General features: G+C 39.5%; 1 protein-coding gene across 1 annotated transcript in view; it reads left to right on the plus strand.

Moving 5' to 3' along the window:
• The window catches only part of IGSF5 (immunoglobulin superfamily member 5), a 32235-nt gene extending 18598 nt beyond the window's left edge, over positions 1-13637 (plus strand). The window contains exons 7-9 of the mRNA XM_015882824.2: positions 674-786; positions 3351-3427; positions 11912-13637. Of these exons, the coding sequence (XP_015738310.1) occupies positions 674-786; positions 3351-3427; positions 11912-11980 (259 nt within the window). The 3' untranslated portion in view covers positions 11981-13637. The remainder of the gene's footprint in view (positions 1-673; positions 787-3350; positions 3428-11911) is intronic.
• The last annotated feature ends 3595 nt before the right edge of the window (positions 13638-17232 follow it).

Below are 17232 nucleotides of genomic sequence, written 5' to 3' on the forward strand. Positions count from 1 at the left end.
TTGTAATTCCTTTCACTTGGCTACAGCACAATTTGTTGAGACCAAGAGATCAGATAAAGTAAACTAAGACTATCATGCAACATGTTGCTCCTCCCAAGTAGCCATGGCAAGCTTCTTAGTGGCATTTCACATGTTTGTCCCATGAAAAAGCCATGTAGTCATAGCTGGCTCATCAGGTGTACATCAATAATGCTATTCTGAAGTTCTATGGATCTGTGAAGTTATTTACCCGAAAAACTAGATGGAGCAGTTTTCACAAATACAGTTGAGAATATCTCCACTTTTCTATACAAATCCCTGGATCAGTGTAGTCCCGCTATCAATTTATGCCTGCCATGCCAAAAACAAAGGCAGGCTTCCAACTATCCCAAAGAGGAATCTATGGTTGGAACAAATGAATGGTAGCATGTAGGGTAAGTTATGAGATCACTTACTTTACTTTTTTTCTTGCTTCAAACAGAACTTCACAGGTAATATTAACAGAGGGTGAGATTTGCAATAGTTGAATATCTGGAAGGCCCAGATATATTTTGCAGCTCTGGTTTTCAGAAGTAGAGCATAAAATATTTTCTTTGCCATCTATCCAAGAGTTTTTATAATGAAGTTCGACTGATTTTTTTGTGTGTTTTGTTTTTTGTTTGTTTGTTTGTTTGTTTGTTTTTGTTTTTCCTAGGAAAATTTCAGTTAAGAAGAAAACAGATGACCATTTGGGAAACAGACAAAGGAGTGGTAGCGAAAATCAGGGATACGTTCCAGAAGAACAACATTACACAGGACAGATCCCAAGTGAGTGAATTGCTTATGCCTCTCAACAAAGGCATTTTGGGCAACAAGTCATGTAATTAAATTATAAGATTTCACAGCACCTTGTTAAGGTTTTTTTAGACAAGTGAGTGGACATTGAGGTGTACTGAGAACTGGCTGAGTGGCAGAGCTCAGGGGGTTGTGACCAGAGGCACAGAGTCTGTTTGGAGACCTGTAACTAGTGGTGTTTCCCAGGGTTCAGTACTGGGTTTGGTCACATTCAACATCATCAGTGACCTGGACAAAGGGGTTGAGTCCACCCTCAGCAAGTTTCCTGATGATACAAAGCTGGGAGGAGTGGTTGGCATGGCGGAAAGCCATGCTGCCATTCAGCAAGAGCAGCACAGATGGGAGGGTTGGACAGAGAGGAACCTGATGAACTTCAACATGAGAAGGCGTAGGGGCCTGCAGCTGGGAAGTCACACACCACATGCATCAGTAACAGATTAGGGGTTGACCAGCTGGAAATGAGCTATAAGGAGAAGCATCTGAGTGTCCTAGTGGGCAACAGGTTGGCCATGAGCCAGCAGTGTGCCCTTGTGGCCAAGAAGGCCAGTGGAATTCTGGGGTACATTAAGAAGAGCATGGCCAACAGGTTGAAGAAAGTCATCCTCCCCCACTACTCTGCCCTGGTGAGGCCATATCTGAAATACTGTGTTTAGTTCTGGGTTCCTCAGTTCAAGAAAGACAGGGATCTCCTAGAGGGAGTCCAGCAGAGGGTGACAAAGATGATGTGAGACCTGGACCATATGCTGTATGAGTAGACCCTGGGGCTGCTCAGTTTGGAGAAGGCTGTGAGAGGATCTTATCGTTGCTTTTAAATATCTGAAGTGCAGGATTCAAGTCAATGGGACAGACATTTTTCAGTGGCATCCAACCACAGAACAAGGGGCAACAGACACAGATTGGAACATAGGAAGTTCCATGTGAACATTAGGAAAAACTTGTTAACTTTGAGAGTGACAGAGCACAGGAAGAGGCTGCCCAGAAATGTTGTAGAGTTTCCTTCTCTGGACATGTCCTTCACCTGCATGGACGCTAACCTAGGGAACTTTAGCAGTGAGGTTGGACCAGATGATCTCCAGAGGTCCATTCTAACCTCTGTGATTGTATGATTATATGCACATTTGAAAGAAAAACAAAACACAGAATAAAATCGAAGAGAGAAATAAAGAAATTTCACAGGGAACACAGCAGACATGACACAGTTTTGAAGTTCTTTTCCTTCAGTTACCTCTAGGACTTGAACTGTAGTTCTGACTAAAGCTGATCCTTAGAAGGCTTTAGTGATCATCCATGTATAGGTTTGGGTTTTTTTTGTTTTGTGTTTTTGTGGGTTTTTTTTGTTATTTTTTTAAGGGTTTTTGTTAATAGCTTTTTTGCAGTGTATGTAACCTAACAATAACCATATTTTAATTCATTCAATAAATTATTGCAATGCCAATTTCTGTAACATTGTAGTTAAAAAAAATTCCCTTTGGTAATGATATTTCAGGGTAGCATGTTGCTATCCTCCCCATGCTCTTAATGTTTGCATAATTTTTGGGGATTATACAGCCAGGGATGAGAGAAAATGTATCTGGTAGTTTTTCTGAGTATCATTACAAGCTTTCTCCTGCAGTGTTTCCATGTAACAGAGGATGGAGGTCTTTACACACATCTTTCCTCCCAGTCTTTTCCTAAGGAGTCTTCATCCCAAGTAATTCCATGAAAAAAAGAGGCAAGAAAGCCTGATTTCCAATCTCACCTGTTGATAGGAAAGACTTTGAACATAACAAACACCTTGAGACCATCCAATAAGTTCAAGTGCTACAGAGTTACTGATGTGTGTGGAGATGCACAATCACAGTGAACATAAGCAGATCTTATTCATGTCCCTAAGAAAGCAGACTTAGAATTATGTTTCACAGTAATGACTCTTACAAATTTTATTCATCTGTGGTCTCTATAAGATGGTTACTGCACAGTGATGACAAAGTAGTGACAAGGTAGAACAACGACAGCCAGAGGAGCAGAGGCTGGAAAAAGTCCAGTTTTTAAGCAGTCTACATTTTCCATAAGAAAGCACAGTTGAGCAACCATCTTTACAGCCCTTTTCCCCACATTGTTGACTTCATTAGTAAAAATATGCTAGTGAATTATGATTCTACTGGTAGATGACTAAGGCATTATAAATTCTAGTCCTTAAGCACAAAGTCTCTTCAAAATCAAAAGTAAATCTCCACCAAATCTTTACCCAGCATTTGCATTTAGAACCACGTAATTATCTAAACATTTAATCAGGCATTTAATGACAAAATTATTGTGAAGAATCTATAACCCAGGCATAAACCCTTGTTTCTCTAGCAAATACATTGTGAAGAAATAAGTGCAGTGGAAAGATTTCAAGATCGTATGGCATTGTTAAATTTAGAAGTTACAAAAAAAAAAAAATATAAATAAATAAAAGGAAAAATTAAATAAAACTAGTCAAATTGATTCTGCTGTTTGTGGTTTGTACCATGATGGATGCTGAATAACAGTAATTTTATATATTCTTATTACAGCAACTGTTTCTCTTCCTCCAATGTCTACAAAGTTCACTGTCCCTCGTTCAGATTTACATGCCAATTCTGCATCAAAGGTAACTGTAATGCTGGTATCTTGATGTTGGTTTTTCCTTTATTTTATTTTATTTTATTTTATTTTATTTTATTTTATTTTATTTTATTTTATTTTATTTTATTTTATTTTATTTTACACAGTGGATATTGTTCTGTACTCAAATGTAGACTTTGGGTGGAAGTAGATGTTTAAAAGTCAGTTAGCATTTTAATTAGATAAGTAAAATGATCCCTTAAACATTCCTGATTCTTTTGCTTTGTACATGCCTCTGGTGTTAATCTCGCATTTAGACAGATTTACTGGGAAGTGGGAGGTGGAGAAGAAACAGGCACCCCTGATATCTGGAAGGAATTTCTAATAAGGCTTTAGTTGCCATCTTTTCACCTCGGATCCCTGCCACATATTTCTTCCCACCTCCCATGCTAGAATTACACAGTTGCAGTCAGCTCCTTCTTAAATGTCTGCTTTTTTTCTTTGCATTGCTTTTCATATTTTTCTTCCTCCAAATGCCAGCGAGGCCTTTTTCCCAACACAGTGGGTAACCCTGAATAGGGTCAACTTGCCACAGGAAAAGATAATTGTCTTCTCATCGTTCCCAAGATCAAAAAGTTGCTTCTTCTCTGAACAGCCCATTTATATCACTAATTAAATGTTTCAGACACGCCAGGCAGAAAAGCTCTGGCTCAGCTCTTCAGAATTAACCTTTACGTATACAATACATTAACCCATTGTAATGCAAAGATGCATTCTGGATGTGTAGTAATGCTGCACAGTTGTTAGACATGTGCTGTTGCAAAAGTAGATGTTTGCAATTATTTTTATCTCCTCAGTCACTAGACCAGAGGAAGTGTGGATATGTGATGGAGGCACAGATGTATGTGAGGCTTGACGTTCCTTTGTAAACAAAATCCAGTGTAGATTTTTCACTGAGATGGCAGTGAGGTACTGGAACTGACTGCCTAGAGAAGTTGTGGATGCCCATGCCATAGAGATGTTCTAGGATGGGCCCTAAGCAGCCTGGGCTAGTGACTGATTTAGTGGCTGGCAATCCTGCCTGTGGCAAGGCTGTTGGAACTAGATGATATTCCAACCCAAACAATTCTCTAGATACTTCACAGAATCACAGAATTGTAGGGGTTGGAAGGGACCTCTAGAGATCATCGAGTCCAACCCCCCTGACAAAGCAGGTTCCCTACACCATGTAATGGTTACATTATGGTTACATTCATGTTTACATACATACATGTTCACTTCATGGTTGGATTTTCCAATTGCACTTCCATGCTGCAGAAGTTCAGTTCTTAGCTGCTGCTATTGTGAAGCGTGGTGAGGGGCTCTCAGCAACACAAATCATAATTTATGCTATACATTTGTAAAATATATTTTTTTGAAAATTGATTTTTTTTTTGCCAGTGTTCTCTTGAGAATGTAGCGGTGGTATGATACCAAGCTCACCATTCGGTGCAGTGGTAACTCATTTATTTTTGAAGATATGTTTCAATGTGTGCAATGCAGAAATCTGTCTTGAGATGACATTGTATATAAATCATAGCAGAATGTGTTTAGTTCCTGCAGCATACAATGAAATTTAGGAAGCACTCAGGCCATGATTAAAACAATGATCAAAATAATGGTAAAAATAGGAATGATAATGATGTGTCTGTGGCTGGTAGCTATCATGCTTGACATTAATTACTTGTTAAACAAAATATTATTAATGCAAAGCTGAAAAGCATGTACAAAACAGCTGAGAATTGAAACACGAAACTGAAACACAAATATAGGTACAGGCCTCCATGTCAGATGCTAGATTAGATAGTCTAGGAGGTCCTTTGCAGTTCATTGGGTAGGGAAACTTCAGAATCCATCCAAGGAACTTAGCATACAGTGTCTGTTTAAGCACTTGTACCTGGACAATACATTGTATAAGTCTGCTAAGGTGGCTTCTTCTTGCATCAATAATTGCATGCATACTTTGAAAAATAACAAGACAGAATCTACAGATGAAAATTATTATATTATGAATATATATATATATATATTAATATGTTGGAGGAATGTTTAGCAGTCTAAAAATGGCTTGTGAAGACAAATTGCTTCTCAGCTTGAACAGAGCTGCTCAGTATATAGTGGTGGCACCATCTTGTGTATACAGGAGTTGAAAAAGCAAATATTGCTTGATGAAAGTTTACCTTAAATTGTGGATTTGCAGCCCATGATTTAGGTTTATGTGATTATATATAAACATAGTGAAACATTTCCTAGACAAAGTAATGTTTTCTTTTTTTCTTCTTTTACATACATAACCTTCCCTGTTAACTGCAAAATAGAGATTTTCTGACAGAGTTGAGTTACTGGATGCATTAACAAAGTTCAATCACCACTATAGCCAATACACTGCATAATGAATGCTGTAGTGCTCTTTCCTTAGAATACAATCCTTGTGAAGTGGGAGAAACAAATGGCAAGCCATTGAACTGTTTGCTGATTAGTTATGTTTCTCAGTTCCCTTTCCCTACGTGGAAACTGGAAACATTCCCAAAGGTTTTTTGTTTTTTTTTTTCATTTCAATTTTTTATGTGTTTATTTTTAAATGAGAAATAGAGCCAGGGAGCAACAGAAGGAAAAGGAGTTATCCAGACTATTTTTTCCACAGTCAAGGAGGTCATAAAGTGATGGACTCTGCAAGTTGCCTCACTCTCTAGGTGATTAGGGAAAAGGAGCAAACACCTATATGGTGGTAAAGAAAATAAGTTCTCCTTCCAGAGCAAGGTGTGTGTGAGTCGGAGGAGAGAGGGTGGGAACACAGGGCCCAGCTACTGACAGAAAGAATCATGGAGAATGAGAACCTAAAGCCTTGCATCTCCCTCTTTATGAGATGAAAAAAAAAAAGATTTCTGTAGCTGGGTTCCTTGATACCTTATGCAATCTTTTTTTAACCTCAGAAAAAAAGGTCAGAAAATAAGACTGAATGGGAAAATTCAGTAGAGAGTTTAATAATTAGAAAGAAGCTCATGAATGTGGGGAAAAAATAGAAAGCAAAGCAATCACAGTGAATGAAGGTTTTTCAGCCTAGTGTTTTGAATGGGCAAAGGTGAACGTACCTGCTGCATGGTACACTTCCCTCACTGCCAGTTTGATTTTATAAGCTTCACCTACACAGGCTGGAGGCACTAGGATGTCTTCCTTAGTCTCTGAGGGCATCAGATTCAAATTGGTACCTTCTATTCCATATGTAAAAAGCTACTATCTTAGATGATTGAGAGATTAAGGGAGCATTTGTATCAGAGATTCCTCAGAAGTCCTTGCCCATTGACCCAACCTGGTACGAAGCCTGTAGTATGCTGGGTGGGGCCACAGTGAAAGGTGACAACAAAAATTCACTTAGATCAGCTGTTCTCTGTTCAAACTCACTGAATCAGAAACTAAGGCAAAATGTTCATGGAAGATAAATGTTGTCCAGTAAATGCACTGATAAATTTGCAACATGAACAAAAGTTCTGGCAAGTCATCCTAGGGAAAAGTAATATCTCAGCGAAGAATAAGGGAAGAAAAAAAAATATGTGCAAGACATTTAAAAAATGATGAATATTGAACTAAATTATTGAGCTGAAGAAAAAATTACCAGCTACTGGAAGAGGAGGCCAGGAGTATAAGTCAAGAGGTGCTGGAAGGTCTCCATTCTGATTACATTAGCCAGGAAAGGTCAAATGGAGAGTAGAGTTACAGGCTTCTGTTTAATTGCGTATTTTGTTACCGTCAGCAATGGCAGGAGAGCAATCCTTGCTCTTACTCCCAAGAGGGCTGATCTGCAGACCAAGTGCCCAGAGAGCTGTTTCACATACTCTGACTCATTATGCAGCGCTTCTTCTGAAACCCAAGTTCAGTGAGGGAGATCCCTTAACCTGTCTCTATCAGATTTTGCGGTAATACTATGGAGACTCGTGCTTTAGCAAGGGCCATAGGACCATTTCTGAGGAGCTGCACTTTTGCAAATTCTACTGCTAGAAAGAGAGATCTAGGGACTCAGCATCTTGCAGGACCGGAGAACCTCCTATACAAGCCTCATAATCAGTCAATTTAACATGACATAAACGTCTCTATGATAAATCAGAAGACCATTTTGTAAAAAGGAGTGCTCAATTACACTGAGACAGATTCATCCCTGGTGCAATTCAGCTAATTTCAGCAGTACAATGCAAGGCTTGGATTTGCCACCACTGCCACACTCTTCCTCTCCAGTCCAGAGTGAGTCACCACTCTGTTAATAGAGACAGATCTATTTTTCTCCATAACTACTCCAAATGATACTCTATAAACTGGAAATATTATTTGGTTGTGGTTGTGGTTTTATACCGGAGAGGAAATGAGTGATGGATTGTAGCTACATTTATTGCACTGTATATAACTGCTCTGACTCTGTGGATTGTTTCAGAAGAAAAATTAAGCTATCAAAATCAAATTAAAAGGCCAATAAACTAGAAATATAAACGAATGACAGCAAATATTTTTTCCCTTACTGATGAAACATACTATAGAGTATGTCATGCTATGATATTCATTGGTCAGCACGTCTTGATTAAGAGACTAATAAATATTGATGATACAGATGCAGAAACTCAGGTGCAGCTTTTAGACTAAAGTATATTTTTTCTGAGTGTCTGTGAAAGAAGGAAAGAAGTGAAGTTATGTGGGTGGGATTAACACAAAAAGAAATAAGAAGGAATTGCCAGATTGTGTGTCTATTGATGGACAGGGAAATGTGCTGAGTGTACTAAAAGCTGACAAGATGGAACTGCTTTGCTATTTGAAGCAATGCTTTATCTGAAATATTGTGAGAGTATCCATAGTTTTTGGGTGGGTGTTTTCCTGTAAATGCAGTGAGTTTGGAACAAGAATTAGAACCTGAGTGAAAGGGGAGAAATAACCTCAAGAAACAGAGAACTGTGCCTCCATCGTTTTTGTTCTAACAGTTAGCAGAACGTGTGATGCATGCAGATACATTTGGAAGTACTCCTACTACACTAATTTCAGCAATTTGTTCTAATGCAGTTTGACTTAGGTTTTTTTGGCTGGTTAATAGCAGGCAAAGCCTTCAGCTTGTCACACATTTCTACAGTGTCAGCGTCGGAGGAGCTGCAATCTGTCAAATCAATTTAGAGATCAGGGCCTCTGTTTCATAATGCCAGATGTGTGTTCATCATTCATATCACTGATGTCATATGGGTTGCAGAATTGAATACAACATGCTTGCAATAGCAGAAGTCCTTCCTCTGACTGTGGATCGTTATCCAAAACACCACTCAAAGATTCAACCCTGAAATCAGCTGGTACACACACTCATTTTGCCTTCTGATTCATCTACATCTTGCTGTCTCTTTTTGTGAGGTGGAAGAGCTGAAAGAGAGGAAAGATCTGGGCATCTGTTTCCTCAGTGAAACCAACAAACTACGCAATACTTTTCCTAGTAAAATACTTCCTTTACAGTAATCCCTGTAAAAATGCATCCAAAGCAGATAGGCAGTCAGCATACAGGTTTTGAAACATGTGGCTGTCAAACATGCATAATTAGCTAGATACCCAGCTGAGAGCACAGAGTCTCCAAACTATGTAAAGGAAATGCTGATGACATTCTGTTCTGACTAAGGATCAGTCTTAGAAACTTGCTTCTCTAACATTGGGCTGTGCAGCAAACCACTACAACTATCTTTATTGTTTCCTTCAATGTGTAGAATGTAATGAATAATTAAGCTTTTTTTTTTTTTTTTTTTTTTTTTTTTTTTTTTTTTTAATGTTAGGGCTGACAGGACTGGTAGAGCACTGAGTTAGTCTGAAGAGGAAACAACTCTGAAATTGAAATCAAGCAGAGGCTCTAGCACCTGTAGCATATCAGAGTTTAAATATGAAATGGCTATTGTGGTACTAATCCTCTGCATTTTGTATTTTAATGTGTTGCATTTGAGACCTTCTGCAGCATCAGAAAATGACTTTCAGGTTAGTGAACCAGCAGCCTCAATGTCAGTGAAGTTATATCCAGCTTACCGCAACCTCCATGAGGCGATGCTACTTCAGAGAAAGCTTCACAGAAAACGGGCCAGTACACAGCATGAATTTATTGAAATTCATAAAATTATTCTTTAATTGATATCAGAGCACAGTGAGAATATGATATAAGTAACCCAGGGAATTTGCTGTAAAGCAAAGAACTATGAAGGATGCAGCAGGGCACAGGGGAACCTGGTCCATCATGGTCATGGTCCCCACTCCAGAAGTAAACTTACTGCTTGGTTCCTATCTTGTTAGAGAGGAGAAATAGCATTATGAGGCAGGGATTGTGTGACTAATTCTTGCAGGTAAGATTTCTAGGGCAAAAGAGGCATGCAGGAATAACATTGTTAGATAGGGAAGAATAGTGCAGTTTAGGTCCAGCACTGCCTCCATACAGACGTAGAGCCATTGACCACAACCTTCTGGCTATGACCTTCCAACCAATTCCTTATCCACCGAATAGTCCACCCTTCAAATTTATATCTCTCCAATTCAGAGATAAAGATGTAGTGAGGGACCATGTCAAAGGCCTTGCAGAAGTCCAGGTAGATAATATCAGTTGCTTTCCCTTTGTCCACCAATGCCATCACTCCATCCTAGAAAGTCGTCAGATTGGTCAGGCACCATCTTCCCTTGGTGAAGTCATGCTGGATGTCTTGGATCACCTGCTCAACTTGCAGATGCCTTAGCATGTCTTCCACAAGGATCTGTTCCATGATAGCTTCCCATACACCAGAGATGAGACTCACCGGCCTGTAGTTCCTCGGGTTCTCCTTCCTCCCTTTCTTACAAATGGCAGTGGTTTCTCTTTTTCCCATCACTAAGAATGAGTCAAGATTTTTCAAATATGATGGAGAGCAGCTTGGCAACCACATCAGACAGTTCCTTCAGGACCCTGGGATGCATGTCATCTGGCCCCATAGACTTATCAGTCTCGTAAGTCAGTCTTGGACTTGCTCCTCCCTTACACTGGTGAGCAGTTGACTCCCCAGTTCCCACCAAGAGGTTCAGGGATGTGAGGTTCAGGGATGTGAGAAATATGAGAATCCCAGCAGAGAGTTCTAGACCACTGCTCCTTGTTTCTGTAATAAACAACAAAGAAGGGTAAATATGGGAAATAGCAGTATGTTCTGGCAACAGATAAAGAGGGGCGAGGGTGGGGGGATGAACAGTGTTGTATTTCAAACAGAACGCAGATGTCCTATGAAATCCTAGGGTGGTTGTATTTATCCCATGGTTTTCCTTGAGGTACTTGATCTCATTAAATAACAGAAAAATGTCCACATCTGTTACCTAACATTTTCCTCCATGGCTTGTTTAATAATATATAGGTACCAAATACATTATTCAAGATGCTTAATACTGGAAGATTAAAGCAATACAAGCTGTGCACGATTCAGGTTTGAGAAAAAAATATAGGAAATTTGGTCAATAGGTGGGGAAAAGCTTAGGGTTCATGAAAATTTTCATTGAGAAGAAGAGTGAAATTCCATTAATGCCTGCACCAGCTGGGGAAGTCGCAAGGAGCAGTAGCCAGTAGATTGCATCTTCTTGGGAGAAAATCAAACCAACACTGGAGCTAGGCCCAGCAAATGATTTGATTTTATTGCTTCTTTAGGGAAGCTATCTAAAGATAAAGGCTTACAACTTTGTAAGTCATTTTCACTCCTTAGAAGTACTTTGTAATTGCCTGTGTGATGTCACAGTACCACATTTAAATATTTATAGCATATATTTTTTGAATGCTTTTGAGAATGAATTTTTGTATTTTCCTCTACAATGATATTCGTAAAAGTATATAGGTAATTAGAACTGCAAATCCACAGCACTGGTTTCAAATGATGACAAGGTTTTCAAAACTGCCAAGTGCTTGCCTTGATCCGACCCTTCTGGGGTCAGCTTGGAAACACTCTGCTGTCAGTGGGAGTGGATTGTGCCTGTTGTGGGAACTTAAAAAAAAAGCCAATCTGGAATAAACATGAAGATGCTGAGAATGGTCTTTCTGACACATGAACTACTAGCATGCTTCTTGTTGCAGTTTCCAGAGTACTAGGAAAACAATGTCAGAAGTTAAGCAATTTTTACAACTTATGGGGTAGTTTCTGTAAGAAAACTGTAGGGGAAATGCCTAACACTATCTTTTGCTTGAAAGAACACAGATTGCAGAGTACACAAGAACTTCTCAGCGCAAGACTAATTAACGAATTCCCAGTAATGCCAATTCTGCATTGCATATTAGGCTTATATAAGTATTTTCTTTTTTGTTCTTTTCTTTGTATTTAGATTTTCTGCTGTTTTTTTTCTTTGTATTTAGATTTTGAGTGGGTTGCTGATGATGGATTTAATTTTGGCATAATGCTTTGTAGTGGGCGGTGGTAGGTAACCTCCTGAGGACCCTTGAGTGACTGCTTTTCTAAGACTTTCAGTTCTCTAACTGCTTTTTATTCTCCTCTAGGGACGACCTCAAAGACGTACCGATTACCCAATCAACCCAAAGAAAATTAGAAATGTGACACATGTTTAGGATGGACTTCTGAAAACTCTTACCTGAGTTGTGTTTTACGGGTTGGAATGGCTTCCTGCGACAGGGAAAGGTCACCGCCAGTTCTCTCAATTTAAGCTATAAGTTATTATTATTATTTTTGTTTATTTCTCTTGTAATGAAATAAAATTGCAACCTTTACAATGTAGTATATGATAGCTCAGCAAAATAATGGATGCAAATGACTGCCTTAGATTTGGAGACAAATGATGAGAATCTACAAGAATAAAAATGTATCGTTTCGATTTCAGGAAAATGAACAAAACTCCTACCAGAGAGAAATATTCAGCTATCCACAGCAAAGTGAAGGACTGCAAATGCTGGCGATTAGGTAGTTCAGAGGAAGTGGTTAATAGTAATACTGGTTAATGCAATATCTACTGCATTTTTAAAAAATACTTACAGCTGATTATCTCAAGCTCAGAGATCAACAGTATTTTTCAATTTATATTCTGTAGTGAAATTAAGGGCAGAAAGCAAAAATCTTAAGCTGAAAAATGTGGATTTGAAACTACTGATTTTTAAGAGCCGTTGCTTCAGTGCTTAATGTGTCTGATCTAATTGGAGCTGAGTCTGGCAGCTAAATGATGTGGATCATAGTAAAGGATGGCTGATGGTGTTTACCCTATCCTGCCATCGAGGATAGAGTTGATAATGACCAGGAGAAGCACATTGTAGCTGAGCAACCCAGCCAATTGAACAGGTCCTGCAGAAGGACCCTACATAAGCCTTCCCAGTTTAAAAAGTACAATTTCTAGATGAAGTGTTTTGTCTGAAATTCTGTATTTCATAAAAGAAATGCTTAAGCAATTTTATTTTTATACAAAGGCAAACTTCTGCCATTGCACTTGTCTTTTTACCCACTCAAAGCTTTCTGAATTATTCAGCTTTTTGCATGTTAATTTTCTGCATGAACCTATGCAGGTGATCTTTGAGTAAAGTTGCTGTTGCACAAAAGCACTTTCAGTGTTAATCAGTGCAATGAAAATAAGAAATCTGAAACTTGATCTCAGGAAAAAAATAAAATAAATGTATTGTTTTGTTTGTTTAGCATTTAGCTAGTAATATTTCCAGTCAATCTGTCAGAGCAAGTGCTGGGGCTAATTCATCTTCTGCCATATGTAATTGTATACAAAGCTCACTCAGATTCTGGCCACCTCCACTCTTTCTGTCTTGTCTGGTTGATGAGGAGCTTTGAAATGCATTCTCCTTGAATGGAATTGCAGCAAATGACATGGTATGTAAATAACTATAGTGTTACACAGGGAAAATATAATTTGTGAAAATGTAAGTATTTGTGGAATATCTGTGTTTTTTCTTTGAATATCCATTCACTGGGAGAAAGATCTGCTTCATTCTGTTGTGACATCTCCTACTTGATAATGCAGCTCAATGCAACCTGAAAAACAATAAAAATCCACTTTGTTACAGGAATGTCCACTGCACAAGACAGATAGGCTGAGGGTAATATCAGCCCATGCCTTTGGGTAGAAGCCACGGACCTTTTGCTTTCTGAGCAAGGTTAGCAAGCCTACACTCATGAGAAGAGTAACCTTGCCATACAAAAATGAAAACTGTTTGGAAGCATTTGTTCCCTTGCAGAAAATGTGTATTAATCAGAATGCATTTTGAAAATGAATCAAACTCTACTGCACTGTTTATCTCAGAACCCTTGCTCTCAAGCTTAGCATTGTTATTATTTGGTATCACTGTCCTTGAACCAAAGAAAACCTTTTCTCCATTTAATCTGTATCCTTCCCCATTAATTAAAAACAACAGCAAAAGAAGTGATTGTGTTGGGGACAAGGACAGGAACTAAAAGAGGAAAACCTGTGCCAGGAATGTTGTGCCCTCCATACTGGGGAGACCTCATGGACACTTTCACATGGTGCTACCAGGTGCTTGAGAATCCTCAGAGAACACCAGCAGTGCTACCCAAACTGATTTTTAGGCTGCGGTTGGTCCAAATTTCCTTCACTGACCGTACAAGCCCATGACCAGAGTGGGCACAGGGCTTTTTGCACAAAAATGCACCACATCCATGGAAACATGCCTGGTAACCACAGTCTGGAGCAATTTTCCTTCCTGACAGCTACAAGAATGCATCCCATGTGACTGTGGTTTATTTTTTACAGAATTACCATGAGGTTAAAATTCTTATAGTGTCCCTGAAATTTATAGTCGGGTGCATTTGTATGCTAACAGATTTGTTTTCTTCAGGCATGTTATACAGCCTGTATATCATTTCCAGTACTAGCTGTTAGTTATGTTTGCAAATAGAGCTCTGCAAACAACAATGCATAAAATACAGAGACAATTTTTAGCACTCAGGGAAAATAAAATATACAGGCACTTTCAGAAGACAGAGTAGGCTAAAAATATTGAATTTCAGGCACTTTATGGAGACACCAATCTTCTGTACACTTGCATGTTGATTTATAATTACAACTTGGGGGACATTTTAGTAATCTAGAAGTATCTATTTTTTTTTTTTTTTATTGCTTACAGACCATGCAGTTTGATTATATACAACCCTTCCATGTTCCCATACATAGTGTTCTGAATCGAATTCCATGTGTATATGGGAAAAAATACACCGGAGATAACCAGTACTTCATTCTGCAATGAGGTTTTCTAAAGTTGTGCCTACAGTTTTATATTTCAGAGAGAACTCAGGCTACCTGAAGAGAAAGCTATTTAAAAATAACACTGACTCTGCATGAAGCTTTCTTTTTCTAGCAAGAAAGCATCTGATGTGGGCTAAGCAGACTCAACAGATACACTCTTAGCAAAGGGTACTCACAGTGTTGGCTAAACACTTGGTTTCATACTGATCAGATTGAATAGAATTGCTATTTTTGATATTTGCTCGGTAGTATACATAATATGTACTGTTGCTAACCTACAGTAGACTACTTTCCATCTAGTATGTGGGGATTCCCAATGGCATAGGAAGGTACTCCTTGCTTACCAGTCAACCAGCCTTACTATGTCTTTCTTCAAAAGTATCCTCCATGAAACAGGAAGGAAACAGCTTCCTACAAGACTCCTTAGCAGAAGCTCCTCTGAAACCAGAGCATGGTACCCTGGAAGTGTTGCTGATATCTTAGTCCCCCATCCATCCAAAGTAGGGCCTACTCTCTAGCTCTCCCTCCCAGATCTTCCTAAAACCCCACATCTGTATTCTCCGAAATACAGTAAAATTAATCCAGTAGCCTCACAGTAGCTACATAAATACAATTAAGCAATCTATATGCTCCTGAATTGTCCTGTATGGCCAGCCTATAACTGAAAGAGAAACCCAGTTGCCAATATGGGAACGCTTCTCATGAATACCTTTGCATCTTAGTACTCTTCTCCAGATCAGACTCCAAAAGCCCCTGCTAAAGAAAAGGTTGAGACCAGGAATTCATAAAGCCCCTGATATGGAGGTATATGCTCTCAGTAAATGTGACTGTCATGATTAATCTCTCCTCCTACTCACCATGAACCATTCTTGTTCCCCGGGCTATGAACTAGCTGTCTCTTTTCCCCCCATGTGATAAATAGCTTTGTTGAACTTTTTAAACTTCCTTTGTCTCTCACTTTCCTCTCTTTTTACCATCCTTATTTTTTTCTACTCGGAATATCTTTTCTTTAAACAAAGGGCTAATTGATACATATCCAATTAACATCTGAGCATTTGTTCTCAGCTTGTATTTAGCTTTGCAAATTGCTGCTTCTATTTCAGACCTGAGAAAGGACTTGCATGTCAGAAGATTTGTTTAACATTTCCAGCAATGCCAGCTGATCCAATAAAGCACACAACCTCTACCTGCACACTTTGACCTGCCCACACACTCATACTGACGCTTGCCTGCTTCAATCATCCCACTCCCTGGGATGTCAGAAGGACACTATGCAAATTTAAGCTGACCTTTCTAAACTGCTACTGGGGAAAAAGCGAAGATGTAACTAAGGGGATGATTTGCACCTTAACAGTAAAAGACAGCCAGTCACTCATCTCTTAAACTCACCACGGTGATGAAAAAAGCTGAGCGCATAAAAGAGTCTGAGATAGCTGCCCACATGCTCAGCCCCTCCAAACCCAAGGTATTTACATGTAACCACTTAAAGAAAGAACACAATAATTTCACTGAGAAGGTGGTGAGGCGCTGGCACAACTGCCCAGAGAAGCTGTGGTGCCCCATCCGTGGAGGCACCCAAGGCCAGGTTGGATGGGGCCCTGGGCAGCCTGAGCTGGTGGGGGGCAGCCCTGCCCATGGCAGGGATTGGTGCAGGGTGGGCTTTGAGCTCCCTTCCAGCCCAAACCATTCTATGAATACTAACCCCACATGTAAACAAAATGCCACTAAAGAGGAAATTAAATAAAATGTTATTGATGGTGTGAGAAACTAAGCCATGCCTACACCAGCACATCTGCTGCATCAAACCTCACGATGATGGAAAATTAGCTGCATGGTCATAAAGATGGAATGTGATAGGAATGCTGTGCATTGTGGCAGTCTACAGCTCCAAACAGAGTTGTCCTTCTGCCCTGGAGATTTCCCACAGCCCTCCCTCCCCCTGCCCTCCACTCTTTGGGAGATGTGGGTCGCTAACAGCTTCTTTATGTGATGCTTGAAACCACTGATCATTTACACCAGATCAGTACTGATATTCATTTAAATGAGAGTGGATACCTGCAGGCACAGAGGCTATACAATAGAATATTCATTTTCAGTTCAGATAGGCTTTTGGCATTAGCTCTCACAGCAGAACTCACGTCACACAGATTATATTTATATTGTTTATTTGCTACTGTGATATGATTACTCTCCCAAATAAGAGATTACCTTAAGTGCTTTTCTCAAATCATGTTCCAGCAAAACACTCTGTTTTTGTTTTGGGGAAAGAATGCCAAAATCCAGGGAAAACAATACAGAGATGTTTTAATTAGAGAAGCCAACCAGATCTATATTTGCTCTGCCTCCATCTCATTAGCTTCTCCTCATGAAAGGCCCAGTGGCTGCTCTGACCTTGGGCCAGATCCTCTGTATTATTGATCTCCTCAGTTCCAGTCCTCTCAGCTGGGTACGACTGCTGAAGCCAGTAATCATCATGAGGTTAGCCCAACTGCACTGAAAGGGTGGTGAGGCTGTGCCTCCTGCTTGAAATCAGAGAATGGCCTGGGTTGGAAGGGACCTCAAAGATTATCCAGTTCCAAGCCCTTTCTGTGGGCAGGGCTGCCAACC

This window comes from Coturnix japonica, chromosome 1 (genome assembly GCF_001577835.2).
Source record: "Coturnix japonica isolate 7356 chromosome 1, Coturnix japonica 2.1, whole genome shotgun sequence".
Taxonomy (NCBI): domain Eukaryota; kingdom Metazoa; phylum Chordata; class Aves; order Galliformes; family Phasianidae; genus Coturnix; species Coturnix japonica.